The 16538-nt window shown below is 38.5% G+C and overlaps 1 protein-coding gene across 6 annotated transcripts in view; it reads right to left on the minus strand.

The window, feature by feature from the left end:
- grin2bb (glutamate receptor, ionotropic, N-methyl D-aspartate 2B, genome duplicate b) overlaps nt 1-16538 on the minus strand; it is a 141857-nt gene that overhangs the window by 32577 nt on the left and 92742 nt on the right. For all 6 annotated transcript variants that reach the window (XM_024289530.2, XM_024289529.2, XM_024289525.2 and 3 more), the window contains exons 7-8: nt 3028-3142; nt 2699-2904 (exon numbers count right to left, since the gene is read on the minus strand). In XM_024289530.2, the coding sequence (XP_024145298.1) occupies nt 2699-2904; nt 3028-3142 (321 nt within the window). The remainder of the gene's footprint in view (nt 1-2698; nt 2905-3027; nt 3143-16538) is intronic.

A 16538-nucleotide genomic window follows, 5' to 3' on the forward strand; every position in this document is an offset into this window, starting at 1 on the left:
AAAACTGGGGTCTCCTGGAAAAGTCTTCTTATACCATGGTTTGGATGAATACTCAATTCTGATTGGCCTCTGGGTGTGGATTAAAAAGTGATAATCCATAGTGATAATGCACATCTAAAAAAAAGTTCAGGTTGCACAGTCACATACAATTAAAAAGAATAAAGTTCCAAAAATTTCATTGAATATTTATCTCTTTTGTAAGTGACCATGGTATAAGTGTGATAATGCATTTCAAACTGTGCATTATCAGAAATAAACGCACTTCCATGACGGTAACATAACTTGCATTAATTTCCAATAATCCATACTTTGAAGAGCATTATCCTTTACTTAATCCACACCCAGCAGCCAATCAGAATCGAGTACTCATGCGGACCATGATATAACTTAATTTAAAATCTATATTTAAAAAAAAAAACACCAGCTAAATTCAGGTGTCAATGGTTAAGGTAAACATGAAAAAAAGGCTTAGATTTTTTTTTTTTTTTTTTAAGTTTTCTGTTAATTTCTTTTACTAATTTATATCTGGATTGAACTGGGTTTGTTGCTCCCTTGTTTTTTTTATTCATTTTGTTTATTTATCTACCTTGTGCTAATCCATAAATTGCACAAACATGAAAAAAAACCACTTTGCTCAGAAGGTCAACCAGTGCTGTTTTCACATATAATAGAAAACTGCACAAATAATTATAAATTGTGTTGTCTGGAACTTTTTTTTTTGCTTGCACATTTAGACATAACCAGTGAGAATTTGAAAGAATTTCTCTTTTTTTAGGGAGATTTTCACAACATCTTACACATTACTTTGAAGTTGAGTCATGGCATTTGGACTAAAAGTCTTCATTCTTTAAATGTTTCACCTCTTGTCCAAATGGCGTTATCAGATGAAAAAAATAGTAGTCTTTTATATAACTTTTGAATGCTTAGACTTTTAAAAATTTTCCTCTTAAAATTTTACTAGAGTCAAACTCTGTCAGAATCTCATAATGCTTCTAACATGAATATTTTCCAAGAAATCTCAATTTTTCACTGAACATTCAGGTCAAGGCTAACTTTGTTCTTGTGTTTTGCTTCCTTAAAAACAGGAAAATAAATTAGTCTGCACAAAAAGAAGACAGAAATACAAGTTTTACTTTGTTCCCATCTAAATGTAACGGTTTGACAGTCATAAAGCTGAATAAACTGACTATTTTCTCACAGAGGTATTTAAACAAAAGTCATGTTCTCGCGTAACAGGCGGATCTGATATCAAAGGAAAATACGAGTAAGTGCCTTTTATGCTTGAAGGGTTTCGTTGGTTCAGTTCAGTCGCTGAACAAACAAAACAATCATTTCTGTTTAAAGTGGTCAAATGCAATGTCTGAGTTCTGCATGGAAAACTGTGAAAAGAAGCCATGAAAAACTTAAGAAAGACTCACAAGATGTTCAAGAAACATGTGTTTTATAATTTTATTTAACCCTGTAAAACCATTTGTATAGTATAATATTTGATGATGCACGCCCATTTTAGCAGCTGCATCATTTGTCCAAACATTTTCTAGCGTCCGATGTTCTGATCCAACATGATTTGAATTAAGAAACACTCAAAAACGCAGTTTTGATTGTAAATTATTTTAAAGGTACTCTACAATTAGAAAAATGCTACAAGAACACGTTTTCAAACAAACAAAATACCTTTTTATTGAAATGAGTGTTTAAGGATATGGAAATAACTTGGTCCATGTTTTCTGCCCTGCACTGAATTATCATTCCACTAGGGGGCAGCGGAAAGGGTTTCCTGCTCATTTCAAAATGGCTGCCTCCATGAAGACTTTTGGCGGGAAAAAGTTTTGCTAATTTTCAAAACATTTTGGTAAGAATAACTCATCTATTTTTACTATTTTTCTTTACATGACAACACATTCACACTCCCAGCTTGTCATATACAGACGTATGGTTCAGGCCCTCTTTTTGACGTTTTGAGTGTTCCCAACTCGTCGATTTTTGACGTGCTGGCTGTTTAATCAGAGGTCTCAAATGTCCAGATTACGAAGTGATACTGGTCAAACAGTGCTTGGACATTAAGACATAACCAGTGAGAATTTCTGACCGCTAATGAGGGTCCCCAAACCTTGGGATGCTGACTGGTACCATGGGGTGGACCAGACTGGTACACAGTTCTGCATCTGTTATTGTGTCTGGTACCACATCACGAGGGTTGGGGCCCTTTGATTTAATGGTAATAGCCAGCATGTAAAAAAAAACTACGAGTTGGGGACAGTGAAAATGTCAAAAAGTGATGCGAAGGGGGCCCAAACCATATATGACGAGTTGGAAGTGACAATGCGTGGTACTTGACTACTTATTGTATTGAATTAAACCAAGACTTGTTGATAATTAATTATTTATAATACAATTACACAAATTTAAAAAATCTGTGGATCAAACTTGAGACAGTGGGTATAAAAGGAGCATTTCCCCCCGAACATTCATGTCAATTTTTGCATCCAATTAACATCGTTGTGAGCAAAAACTCACTAAATCACCCAACATATTATAAGTAATATTATTCATGTCTTGTTAAAAAATATATATATATATATATTTTTTTGTGGATTTCATCAAAAGACTTAATTCCAAAGAAACTGAATTTTCTGTCAATTCTTTGATGTATTGGGCTTTACAGGGTTAACAAACACATTAAATAGAGAACTCTTACCTGAGCTTTAACTGCTTTCGACATGGCACTGTGTTCCTCATGCAGGTCCCACTGAGTGGATCCACGTCCTCCACGATCACAAATGGAGCTTCCTCCAGCGTCACGATGGAAAGGTGGTCGTCCCGCTCCTCCGCTCCCGAGTACAGCTCAAAGCGAGGCCACACGTGGTACCGCATCGTCAAGGAGCCTCTTTCCCACTTACCGACCTGCGTACGTGTGGGATGAGAGCTGTGTGAACGATCCGGCTCCCGGGAAAAGCTACCACGAGTGGCAAACTCCAAACTGAAGACGAGGCAGGTGCGTCACAAACCAAAGGAGGAGACATTTACCCTGTCCCACTGCCGGTCCTTGTCCAGAAGGATGATGACCAGCTTGGGAAACATCTGGTGGCCTTTCTCGCTGAAGGACAGGTTTCGACCCTCAAACGTCACATTCATGAGGTACCTGGTAACGAGAGATAAATGTGGGAAGTTCTTATACCTGAACCAAAAAAATAAACCTGAAGTTTAAGAGTTTTATTGAAGTTATTTGTAGACCCAAATGAACTCATGAATTCTTTCAGTTTTTATTTTAAGTTACCACCGGCTGTCAGAGAAATATGGTTATTAAATGGATATTTATATTTTAAACACTCTGGGTCCCTTTTTAATAATTCTAAAAAAATATATATAAATTTGGCAAAACAATTTCAGCTAAACAAATGTATTCCTGAATGTTTCACAAGGGAAGTAAACCTTGGAAAGTTTTAAATGCTATTTTATTGACCTGTTTTTTGTAAAGCGACGTTCCCACCGGGCAGATGGCGCAAGTTCATTAAAGGGGGAGAAATCTTTACCTGACACTAGTGCGTACCTGCAGTTGGTGTGAGGAGCAGCTAGCACAGATTATGAGGAGTAGCTAGCATGGATTATGAGGAGTAGCTAGCATGGATTATGAGGAGTAGCTAGCATGGATTATGAGGAGTAGCTATCATGGATTATGAGGACTAGCTAGCACTGATTATGAGGAGTAGCTAGCATGGATTATGAGGAGTAGCTAGCATGGATTATGAGGAGTAGCTAGCATGGATTATGAGGAGTAGCTAGCACGGATTATGAGGAGTAGCTAGCATGGATTATGAGGAGTAGCTAGCACAGATTATGAAAAGTCAGCACTGATGATAAGGAGCAGATAGTTCAGATTATAAAGCGCAGCTATCATGGATTATGAGGAGTGGGTTGCACAGGGTATGAAGAACAGCTGTCCAAGATTGTAATGAACAGCAAGAATAACATGAGGAACGTCTAGCACAGATTATGAAGAACAGGTATCGGATTTGCAAAGAACAGCTAGCAAAGGTTGGGATAAACAGCTAGTTTGACGAAGAACAGAAAGCACGTTATCAGGAGCAGCAAGTATATAGACTATAAAGAGCATCTAGCCCAGATTATGAAGAATAGCTAACAAAAAGTACTTAGAACACAAGTGTATAATTAAGTAAAAGTTGATAGTAAAAGATAAATGGATGCTTTCTCAATTACTGTTTGATAACTTACCATTGTGGCTAATATAGAGTATCTCATACATGAATTTAAGATGAAAGTTGTAGGCAATTCTTCTATCCATCTCATCTTTCTTTGAACACGACAGCATGCAGCCACACGCGTCACTGAAATGCTGTTTTTTTCCGCCTGAGGAGAGAATCTACTCTTATTATTAGAAGCTATTGTGTATTTTATATTTAATGCATTGAGGCAGAGGACAAGAAATACTACAAAGATGACCCAGTTTGAGGCGTATGGCACAAGAAACAGTGAAAAAGCTGAAACTGAACCACTTGGGTGAAGATGGAGCAACAAGAGATCAAGACTGAGAGGTGGAGGAGGGGAGGGGGGGCAAGAGTGTCCTAACAGCCTCATGAGTCCATATCACAGAACTCCAACAAGTGCAGCAGGGGCAGATAAGCACGTCACTTTCTCTCTTAGTTGCCTCTTTTCCTCCCTCTTCTTCATCCTGTGGGCTGTCATCGCCATGGAGACGGTCTGCCTCCAAAAAAAAAAAAAAAAAAAACCTCCAGAGTAATAAATATCTTTAATGCAAACAGTACAGTGTGTGTTTGTGAGCCTAAAGAAGCACACTTCACCCAACTTTATGCCAAAAAGACACAAAAGCGTAAAAATACAAAAAAAGAATTTACAAACTTAACAAAGAGAGTTCAGGCTGAGCAGAAGCCAAGATTTTAATCACAGTATCTCCCACTCTCTGTAGCGCATATATTTATAGCACAACTCCCTTTTCCCGCTCTCTTTACTCACACACATGCCAATCTGAGCGGGCTAAACACTTGGAGCGAGTCAATAATGCGACTCGAGCCTCCATGAAATGCTTGCTGCTGCATGCAGGCTGGCGAGGGCTCTGCAAGAGCTGTAATGCGCGTGTAACATGGGATTAGCCTCCTGGGAATGATCTCACTTTGAATAGGTTACAAAGAAGATCAAGGCAATGGAGGCGGAGGCTCTGGAGGTCCGACTTGTTGCTTGCCCCGGTGCCATGGCAACCGGTGGGATGAGTAGCCGCCCCGCGAGTGCCTGTGTCACGAGGGCTCAAGTGAGTTTGTGTCAGTGCGAGAGAAACCACAACATCAGAACGTTGGGAGGAGCACGATGCGATGCAATGTGCGGCCGTGACACGCACGACCGCAGCGATGTTCCTGCAATCAGTGGCGTTACCATGGGAACAGTCACCCAAGAGAAGCTGCGTGAAAGGGAGACGGAGAGTATATATATCAGTCCAAACCGGAGTGTTTACCCACTTCCCCTCACGCCGCCTTTCCCTCTCAGATCAATCTCAGGGAGCCGACCTCTGAGCGCAGCGTCAAACCACGCATCCGTGTGAGTCATTTGGCTGTGCATTAACCCGCACAAAGGCTGATGCACGTCGTGAATGTACAGGCTGCTCTGTTTATCATTTTGTAGCGCTGCACTACTGATGTAGCTTTTATGTGCCGTTTGATCTCTCCTCATGTCAGAGCTCCCCTCTGACTCTGGTGGAAACAGAAAAAAAAAACTGGGATGAGCCGCTAATAGAACCTCGTGTGGCTTCATCACATCTATATGAAGCTGGCTGTTTTCAGCTTCTAAACTCTTCCTTACAGGAGAAATCCGCAACAGCAGGTGCCATGAATCATCAATGGCATGAACACAATCCTATTTTTTTCTCCCCCCAAAAAACTCACTTCTCATATCTGTCTTATTTTGAAAGGTCTTCTCTTGGATGCATTCCATTTTCTTCCACCCAAGCAGAGCGCATCTTTGAGGTCGCTGCAATGCAGCAATGTAAAAATATACAGTATATCTGCTGCACACGTGCACACACTCTGACATACTGTATCATCTTGAGATGGATGACTCATAATTTGCAGAAAATCTGTCCCTGAAGAGACGGCAGTTAGTGAGGAAATGTGAGCTACACGTTACACGTCTGTGAAGACAGAAGCCGGATAAAGACCACAAATAGACTGAACTGCTGCAGAAAGAGTAGCGAGTGGTCTACAGGATGCAACGGGACGAGGCTCTGGAGCTGCAGGCGGACAACAAGAAGAACTCCAGAGTCTAGATCTCATCTTATGATAGAAATGAACAGATGTGTCTAAGAAATAAGGAAAACCTCACAAAATAATAAATAATTAAACAAGAATGTTATTGACTGAGCCCTCCCATAACAAAGGATTTTTTGTCTGCCACAGACACCAGTGAGGATAAAAACATTCTTGAAAAAAGTTCAGCGCTGTGCCTTATGGGGTCCAGATGACCCCTCTTTTAATGTAAACATGTCTAGGACAGTATTAGGGTTATACAGAACCACGGTCCAATATTACACTCTCATATTTTTGATTGACATATTCCAGCATCATCTTTGCCCTGAGAATCTGAACAACTGCACATTTTTTGTTTTTCTTACGTAGGCCTTAAAGTGCAAATTCACATCAAATCACTCAGCGTAAAACATGTTTAACAGTTTTTAAACACTAAATACATATATAAAAATTACAACAATAAAAAAGCAAAACAAATAGTAAAAAAAGAAAAACATTACATTTAAGAAATAAACACTTTTGCAGTTATTGTGGGGCAGAAACTTAAAGAAATATATTATTTCGGAAGATACCAAATGAAAAGGTCAATGACATCTTTTTTTGGTTAATTTTTAACTTTTCACTTTTGATTTTTTTCTTTAATTTTTTTGTAAATGATTTTTTGATTTATTTCTAAAATGTATTATTTTTATTAATTATTTTGCTTTTTAAATTGTCATCATGACCTTTGTTTATGTTTTGCAGTGGGGGTGTGAGGATTGGTGGTGGAGGAAGACTCAAATGCAGGAGAACGAAGGCTTGGTGACAGGAACTTAAACCATTTAATCAATTAACCAAAACATGAAAAACCCATGGAGGAACAAGAATGGTGAGAGAGTAGGTGACCTGACTGAGGAAGTGAAAACCAGACACTTAAATACTCTGAGGTCGATGGACTAAATGCAGACAGCTGTGGATGATTAACCTCAACATGGTGAGACTGACGAGGAAAACAGAACATGACAAAACCAGATCACAGAAGCCTGAAAGGGGGTTTTGTTGTAAGGGTGTAGGGAAAGAAAAAAAATCCATTCACTGATATATCGCAATATTTCATCTGGTGATATTTGTATTGATTTAAAATGTTGACAAGACAATATTGAATTCATTATCTAGTAGTTCAGCGTCTTCCACCCCTGACCACTAGTTGGCAGCACAGCACACTGAATTTGCTTGGGTAAAAGCAACATGTTGTGATCATTAAATAAAATTATTTTAGCCATATTATTGACATGAAAGGTGTATTAATATTAAGGTAGAGTTTTTTTCCGCATCATGCTTTTACATACATACAAAAAAATTGTTCAGTTGTGGGATATATCGTGATATGGAACGTATCGTATCGCCAGACTCTTGCTAATTCACAGCCTTAATTTGTTGATGTGATTTGCTCTTCAGGGTCTCTATTTTTTTTTTCTAACAGGTTGATGACTGATGTATCCTAAAAACTGTGGTTGTGGCACATCATAACGCTTAGAAAAATGCTAGAATTTTATAAGTCATATATCAGGATGAAACATGACAATGGCTGGATGATAGAGGGATCTGTAACAGCCCGGAGTTAATCTTTTATAACTTGTTATTTAAACATGGTTTTGTCCACTAAACCAAGATTTCTTTGAGCAGTCAGAGGAAAAAGTACGAGGTGTGAGGGTTGTGAAGCTAAGAAGTAAACAAATGACATGATTGAGCTTCACACTGGAGTCTCCTGAAAGAACGTTTGTTACAAAGGTGCAGCAAACAAAGTCAAGTTTTTTTTCTGTCATGAATATAGTTACTAAACCAGAGCATTGCTGGTCAAACCAAACTACAGAACCTTGTATCTGCTTGACAGTGCAGAACCAAAATAACTAGAAGCTGGACAGCTCCTGCTTTAAACACATGTATTCCTGCAGGTGAACAGCTGAAAATAGTGCTGGTGAAATAACAGAGTTTATTAACTCAAAAAGGAGCTCTGCAGGGATGAGTGACCTCTGAACCTGATACCATGGTCCCCAAAAATCTGATTTCAAATAATAACGTAGACAGGATGATTCCATGTCCTTTACCCAACCCAACAGTTATATGGTAATGCAATCTCAGATTATTATTCCGGTATTTGTCTTCATTAAATATAGTTTAACATCAACGCATGCGCAAACCAAATAGCGGATAGAAGTCACATGACACGCCAGAGAAGGTTTTTTTTCATCTAAGACAACCGTCATTTCTGCTTGTTCTGTGAATGTGTTCTCCACGTTTGACCCATCTCCTGGGGGAGCGGTGAGCTGCAGACACAGCCGCGCTCGGGAACCATTTGGTGGTTTAACCCCCCAATCCAACCCCTTAAATCTGAGTGTCAAGGAGGGAGGCACTGGGTCCCGCTTTTAGAGTCTTTGGTGTGACTCGGTCTGGATTTGAACTCACGACCTTCCAGTCTCATGGCGGACACTCTACCACAAGGCCATTGAGCTGATGTCTGCTGTTTGCAAGAAGCCAAAATTCCATAGACTTCTATAGAGAAATAAGCAGCTGCTACTGAGTCATTACATTTGTCAGAATAACCATTCTTGCTCTAATACCTTTTTCTTTTTAAAAATATTTTTCCTTTATTCCAAGTTATTCAATCATAAACTAACCAATCAGATCCCTCACTAAAAGCATGTGGTGCGGGCTGGCCCCACCTTGAACATTTGATTGACAGATTCTACCAACTTTGAAAAGACGGGTTATGGAATTTGAACAAGCTCACTCATGATTGACAACTGTAGTTGCCGTAGAAATGTAAATCAGACCGACACAGACCAATCGCAGTCGTCTGGCTCCAAAATGACGACTGAATTGGCTTAATTTTGCTGGAGCCAGAGGTAAGGCATTTTTATGTATGACATCAACTCAGTCCAGTTCTGAATATACAGTCAACAATGTAGACCAGGGTTTTCTGATGGTTGCATTTCAAAAGTCAATTTGCATCTTTCTCGTCTCTGGAGGCTCTTTTTATTGGTTGCCATGGCGAATCATCCATCTCCATCTCACTCTATCCTCTGTATCTTCCTCGCGCACGCCAACCACCCTCATAACCTTAACTTTCTCTTTGGTCTTCTCAACCTCCTTCCTAGTAGCTCATACCTCTAAACGTGTCTAAACCATCTCAGTCTGCTTCCCAGCATTTATCGCTAAAATTCTCATTCATTCCTGATCCTTTCCACCCTTACTGTTCTTAAAGAGACGGTGAAAGCTGGCGGAAGATGCAAAAAGGTGAAAAACAACAGAGCACTTTATAATGTATTTCTATGATCCCTCATTGTGGTGTTGGAGCTTTGCTTTTTACAGTTCAACACTGACTTTACGGAAAATCTATTCACAGAAAATAAAGAATCATCAGCTTCTATTCAAACTGATGAACTGATTAAAGTAGGCATGTCCAAAGTGTGGACTATCAGTTTTCCAGTGGCCAGCAGACTCCAGTCTTAAAATCGATAATTTTCATGAAATAGAAGTTCTTAGAATTTGCTGCCCAGCACTTTCTAAGAATTTCTTGATTGTGATTGGCTAAACTACGTTGTAAACTATTATAAACCTGTGCCAACAATCTGTGGCTACTTGACCTTTAGAGCTTTAGGGGTCAAACAAGAAAAACAGAATCTGTGATCAAAACCACAGCGGTTTGCACATCTGAATAAGGCAACTACATGTGCTATTTTCCAATATTTTCATGTGTGGCATTTTCCAATCTACAGATAATTTCAATATGAATATATATATATATATATATATACATATATATATATATATGGGAAAAAATAAATTTCAATCCCAAATGGATTGATGGATTCTGTCATATTCACGTGTAAAAAGATCAGTGGGAAGCTCTGAGTGTTTAATGAGTTCAGTTCTGCTGTTGAAATCAGACAGCTACCTGTGGAGCCTGAAGCGAGAAAGCCAACCTGCATCAGAGAGCTCTCAAGAAACCAGCAGAATGACCTTTCAGTGTCAGGAAGCCCCAAAAACACGATTCCCTTTAGAGGGCGTGTCCACGCCAAGATAAACAAAACCTGCTTTGATTTACCAAGGTTTAAATACATTAAATATTCATGTGTAATTATCCTTTGAAAAATTTATAATAAAAGGAAATTGTATATTTTTATCAAATGTCGTTTTTACAAATATATAGGAAAAAGTCAGACATACTAAAGTACAGGAATGTTATTTTTAGTAGATTTTTTTATAGATATGATGGTGTTTTAAATAATGTTAATTAGTCTTGAATTCAAACCACATTTGACCAAATATTCTTGTGAACTGACTTTTTTGAATAAGAGTTTTTGAAGGTTTGAATCAGTAGTTCTAGTTACATTTATACAGTATTTTTGATTTTACAGTGATCAACAATGATGGTTTTTCTAAAATAGGCTAATTTAGTCATAAATAATCCATAAACCACTTACTAAATTTAAAACCAGTTAACCCAATAAATGCTGTAAGGTTGCTAAAAATCATCTATGATGTAAAATTATATATCAAAACCCATTTAGAACAGTTTAATTTAACTGATTTAAGCTTAAAATTAATACTGATATTTAGAAATTCATGAGGAGTTTGTGCTGTATCACAAAATGTTAATTTTGCCACATTGTGAAGGTTTTACTAACAGCTGAAAGGCACCTTTTTGTAGAAAATGTTTACAAAAGAGTCAACTTTCATTCATATTAATGTATTCAGCCAATAAAACTCAGCAAACATCCCCATCTTTGACAGTCATCAGTCACTTAGAAATGCAAATCATCCACAAAACCGGTTAAGAGTTCAACCAAGCTACAGTCTACAGCTGAAGTCGGTGTGTAACTTTGTGGGACTAAAATCCTCCAGATCCACTTTGTTCTCCTCGGCCAAGTTTCCCGCCTGCTCAGTCTGGCCTGTGGAAACTGGCATCTGTCAGAAACGACACGACTGGGAGAGAAATCTGCCTTTTTTAGGGGAGATTTTTTTTTTTTTTGCTTTTTTGGAAGAAAACTCTGATTTGATCTTCTTTTTTCCTTCCTGAATTTGGTAGAATTTCACACACACAAAGAAAATCTCAACTCAGTGACCTAGTAGTAGAGTGTCCACCCTAAGACTGGTTGGTCGAGGGTTCAAATCCACAGTCCAGTCATTCCAAAGACTCTAAAATGTGACCCAATGCCCAGTGCTTAACACTCACCAATCCGGGATTAGAGGTGGGGTTAGTCCCTAAAGTTCACCTTTCGCAGTTTAACAGATTTTTTTTAAATTGCAATTTTTAAAGCTTTTTTTTTTTCTGAATGGCTGCAGACTCTGTCAATCAATCTCCTCCAAGTCGTTTCTCCTGTACAGATATGTGCAGCTCTCTAAATCGACATAAATCTCAGATCGTGATAAGACTTTTGCTTTAATTATATATCACTGGACTTATTTTTCAACAAAGGTTTTAACTTTGAGAGTATAAAAACTGTGAAAATGTTCATATCTGTCTTAGAAAAGTGTGTAATGAGGAGTTTTACAGCTTGAAATCATCTGTAATCCTACATTTTTTCATCTCTGGCAGGTTACGTTCAGAACAACAAACGAAGAAACATTGTATAAGCTACTCCTTTATGTTCTTACAATCAAGCCTCTTCCTCACAAAAAAGTTCCTCTGGTGCATGCTGTCTCCTGAAGCATGCACGTTTGGATTTACTGGCAACAGAACAGGCTTTAGGCATTATGCCCTGTGCAGTCCTGAAGCATTCCCATTAGGGTTCATGATGTATCACAACATACCCTCAGATGCAGAATGACTGAAGGCCAATTCTCTTAATACGATGAATCATCAGGAACTCTTTCCTTTGCATCCACAAGAGTCTTACAGCATTAAGTTACGCAACGACATCCTAAACTGTGCCGGTCCTAAAATCTACAGCAACCATGATCGTGGAGCCGGTTATTAAAATGATTTGTGAAGGAATTTTGGCTAACAACTGCAAAATTATAATTAAAATACTAATGGGAATGATTTCACAATAAAAAAAGCTAAAGGTAAAGATAACATTGTTTTGCACGAGGAATTGATGTAATATTTTACAGTAATGTATGGCTGCCATCTTCTTTTGGATTTTTCTCATGGCTAACGTACTTTTCTGAAAGAGGGGGTCCTAAGGTAAATCCGTGCCAAATTTGGTGCTTGTTCAACAAATGCACAATTTTTCTGACATACAGTATGAACCTAACCATCTCTGTTTCAAACTTTCTATGATCCCAGATCGGACAGATCAGCTGCTTTTCTCATTATGACTGTCATCAGACGTTATTCATTTATTTATTTGTTTGTTTGGCTTATATTTGTGATTTTTTTTATTGATTTAGTTTTCCTGATTAGTTTTGCTCCTGTGGACTGGTGAATTTCTCCCCTGCAAGATGAAAATAGCTCAATTCGTAATCCCAATCCTGAGTCTGTTGTTGTTCAAAATGTCTCCTAATCTGGTGTTTAAACTCTAATGCTGCTTGTGTCATAAGAGTATAAGAGTAAAAAATGGTCGCCAATCAATAACCAAGAGCTGTTTGGTGATTATTTTCACAGCATATCAATGCAGTTTTAACAGAGATGCTCTAATTAGGAAAAAAAAAAAAAAAAAACGTATAAAGAGGGTAGAAAGGTATTTACACCAAACATCAATTCATTTATCTTAGTTTCTTAAATATTGGTTAATGGTTGACATAGCTTCTCATCTGTTAGAAAACGCATCAGGTTGGCGGTGAATCTTAGAGTCATTCAGCGACTTTTACAGGCTGTTGGGTGAGACCTGCAGCGAGGAAGAGAAGAAAAGAGCGACGCACCGAAGAAAAGGAGACGGAAATAATCACTACGGTGTGCAGGGCTTGTGCCGATTGATAGTGTGACTCACTTAGGAAAGGCTTTCGTAAAAAAGAAATGCTCATTTGTGCCTTAGATACCCAGAAGCATAATAGATAGGAGAGTCTGCTCGCCTTCACGGTGCTTTTATTGTGCCCATTAAGAAAATGCAAGAAAAGCTGCTCTTCTGCTGATGGAGAAAAATATTACTTTGAAAGTCATACGATGAGACGAGCACACTTAATAAATGCGTAAGAAAACTAGATCTCATCAAAGAACAACTTCTTCTGAATGTGCACAGGATTATAAAAACATTGGGCCTGTCACACGGATCGAGCCATTAGGGCCTGCTCCACCTCATGCTGCACATTTTCTCATTATCCCGCATCCTCCTGTCCTCTCTGTCAGACAGAAAACACCGAATGGCCTCTTGAGTGTGCTTTCCTGGGTATTTCTGTTAGCAGTGCGCGCGCCTTTCCAATGCGCCCCGTAAGGTCAGCAGCCCCTAAACAAATTTAAGTGACTCACAGGGGCAACCCATCTCTGTCCATCACCGCCGACTGGATGGCATGGTAATGCGGAAAGCCTGCAGTGGCCTGCAGCCACACAGGACCGCGCGCAGACATATGGGCATATTATTGCTTTTGTCTCTCGGGGTGGGGGGGGGAGGCAGGAATTAAGCGTGTCGTGTGTATGTGTTTGAAAACCCCTGGAGTCACCATCAACATCCACCGAACTGAATTCTCCACCTTTGCTCCATGGGATTGAGGAAAATGAATTGGCTGGTTCACACACACACACACTGCAGTGTGTCAGGTCTGTGGGATGATTGAGAGCCAGCCTTGTGTCTGATAGTGTCCTTTGGGGACTGAAATATTCATGGCTGTGGTCTTATTGTTATCTCTCCTGTTGGAGGCTGGATCCTAAACGGCATACAGAAGTACCCCTGACATTAAATAAGGAAACAAGACCGCTTTTTTCCCTCTGCAATACATCAACTTCAACCAGGACATTAACACAACCATGACAGGAAAGGCCGAATAATATTATTTTTATCTCGTCTGATTTCTTAAATTTAATCTGACATTGACAAAATGAACAGAAAACACATTTTCTCTTCGCTGGCTGTGCCTTATTGAAGTGCGTTGCACCAAACAGATCTTTTTCAACAATTAATACACAACTAGTAAAGCTCCTAATACTCCTAATGTAATCACACCAACCATGGCTGTTTATGCGACCACTTTCAAAACTCTCATATTGACTGTAAAAGAGAACTGGACAGAGTGAGTGTGATGTCAACCATAAAAATGGCTTGCTTCCAGTTAAAATCATTGACATATATAGAGATGGACAATGCAAGGCTGTGATGTCACTACTAGAAAATGTCTCAACTCGGGTTCCAACGAAATTAAGTCAATTCAGTCGCCATTTTTCCGCAATATGGATTTCGTCATTTTGGGACCAAACGACGTTAGTAAGCAGGGATTGGTCTGAGTCAATCTGAGTCATCATTTCTATGGTTACCACTCCTGCTAATCAGGAGTGAGCTAGTTGGACGGCCTCACCCCTTCTACTGAAAGCTCGTGGAGAATCTGTCAATCGCTTCAAACGTTTGAGGTGGGGGCCAGTGGCTCTCTTATTGAGGCTTTTGATTGGATAGTTAATAACTTGAACAACTTGCAAAAAAGAAAATACATAATAAAAAAATGTTGGTTTAGCAAGAACATGTTAAAAAGAGACTTCAGAGCAAGATTGATTATTCTGGCAAACTGAATAACTGAGTAGTAGCTGCTTATTTTTCATGAACACGTGAGGGGGAGGAGTCACTAAGCCCAGTTCTCATTTACAGTCACTGTTATAGCTACACAAGTTTCTATGACTGTTTCAAGCTCTACATACAAAACGTGTGTCCATTGAACGCATGCTCAAAGTTAAACCAGTTGAACTTCGACAAATCAGGGACTCAAATTAGGTAGTGACCTATTGGCAGCTTCCTTTTACACTTTTTCAAGGAAGTATCAACCTCTTCAAAATTGATCCTGGAAGAGAAATTTTATGTATCAGAATAAAGCTGTGAAAAAAAGAAAAAAAAAAGCCTGGAGAGAGATTCATGAAATTTGTACCACTTTGCACCAAACCTCATCAAACATGCGCTGGGTAGCAACAGTCCAGTGTGAACACAATATTCTAAAAGCATGTTCAAAAATGTGTTCATGAATGTAGCACGACAGTTTTCATGCAACTCTTCATCGTCACCCTTTGCTTTCTCAGTATAGAGATTGAACTAAAAACCCATCAATGTAATCAGTTGCTCCGTTATACAGGCTGTTATTATACAATAAAGAGAATGTGGCCTTATTTGAATGATCTGGACTGCATTTGATTACACCAATTTTAACAAATAAAGCTCTGAGACCACCTCTGGTGTGACCTATGCTTAAAAAACAAACCCGGTTGACATGAGCTTCAATTAGAGTCCATGATCACTGTGACAAACAAAGCATGTTTCGCTGTATCAGGAGGATTCATTGTTAAATACTAATCCTAAATCCTACATGAGAAGTCCAGAAAAAAAGTGAGATGTTTTTATTTACAGATAGCTGTAAGTTATGATAAAGATTGATGGGAATCTTTTTTTAATGAGTCTGAGAGTTACATTAATGTCTGTCCATTTGTTTGTATTTCCAGCTTAAACAAATTCCGGCTCTCCTTAGGGAATGTGGTTTCAGGGTAAATGCAAGTGAATCTGTGCAAATGTGTGAATCAGCAAAGAGAAGAAAAACCTACTTCATTATTTATTGTAATAAAGTATGTTGCTTCAAAACGGTTTTTATTACATTTAATTACACTTATTCCGTTTTATGGGGCTGGTACCTAAGGTTTTTTTATTACTGTTTTTTTTTTTAAATAACCAATTTAAAATAATAATTTTAATTTTTTTTCATCTTATATGAGATTAAAAACTTCTCCTTCGACACAAACAGACTATGCTGTCATACAGATTCGTATTCCAGCTGCAACCTCAGGCACATGACGAGACTTCCAGCGATGCTGAGAAAAATGATCTTCCATCCAGATAAGAGTCAGACACATTCCATCAGTTTGAGCTAAACTTATGCTAAAATTGCCAAGAAAATCTTTGCATATTCTTAAAAAAAACAGCTGACAAGTGACAAGAAAATATATTGTGTTTACTGATAATGTAAATGCTTTGGTAATCTTTGCAGCTAATAACTTTTGCTCAACTTTTTTTTTATCATTTTTGCTTTTTTATTGGATATATTTAACCCTCGCTCTCTCTTATTGCCCTCCTAATACTGATGTGTGATCTCTCCCATGACAAAAGTGGACAAAGGTGAACAGGATTTTATGTCTGCCATAGACACCAGTGAAGATAA

Source organism: Oryzias melastigma, linkage group LG1 (genome assembly GCF_002922805.2).
Source record: "Oryzias melastigma strain HK-1 linkage group LG1, ASM292280v2, whole genome shotgun sequence".
Taxonomy (NCBI): Eukaryota; Metazoa; Chordata; class Actinopteri; order Beloniformes; family Adrianichthyidae; genus Oryzias; species Oryzias melastigma.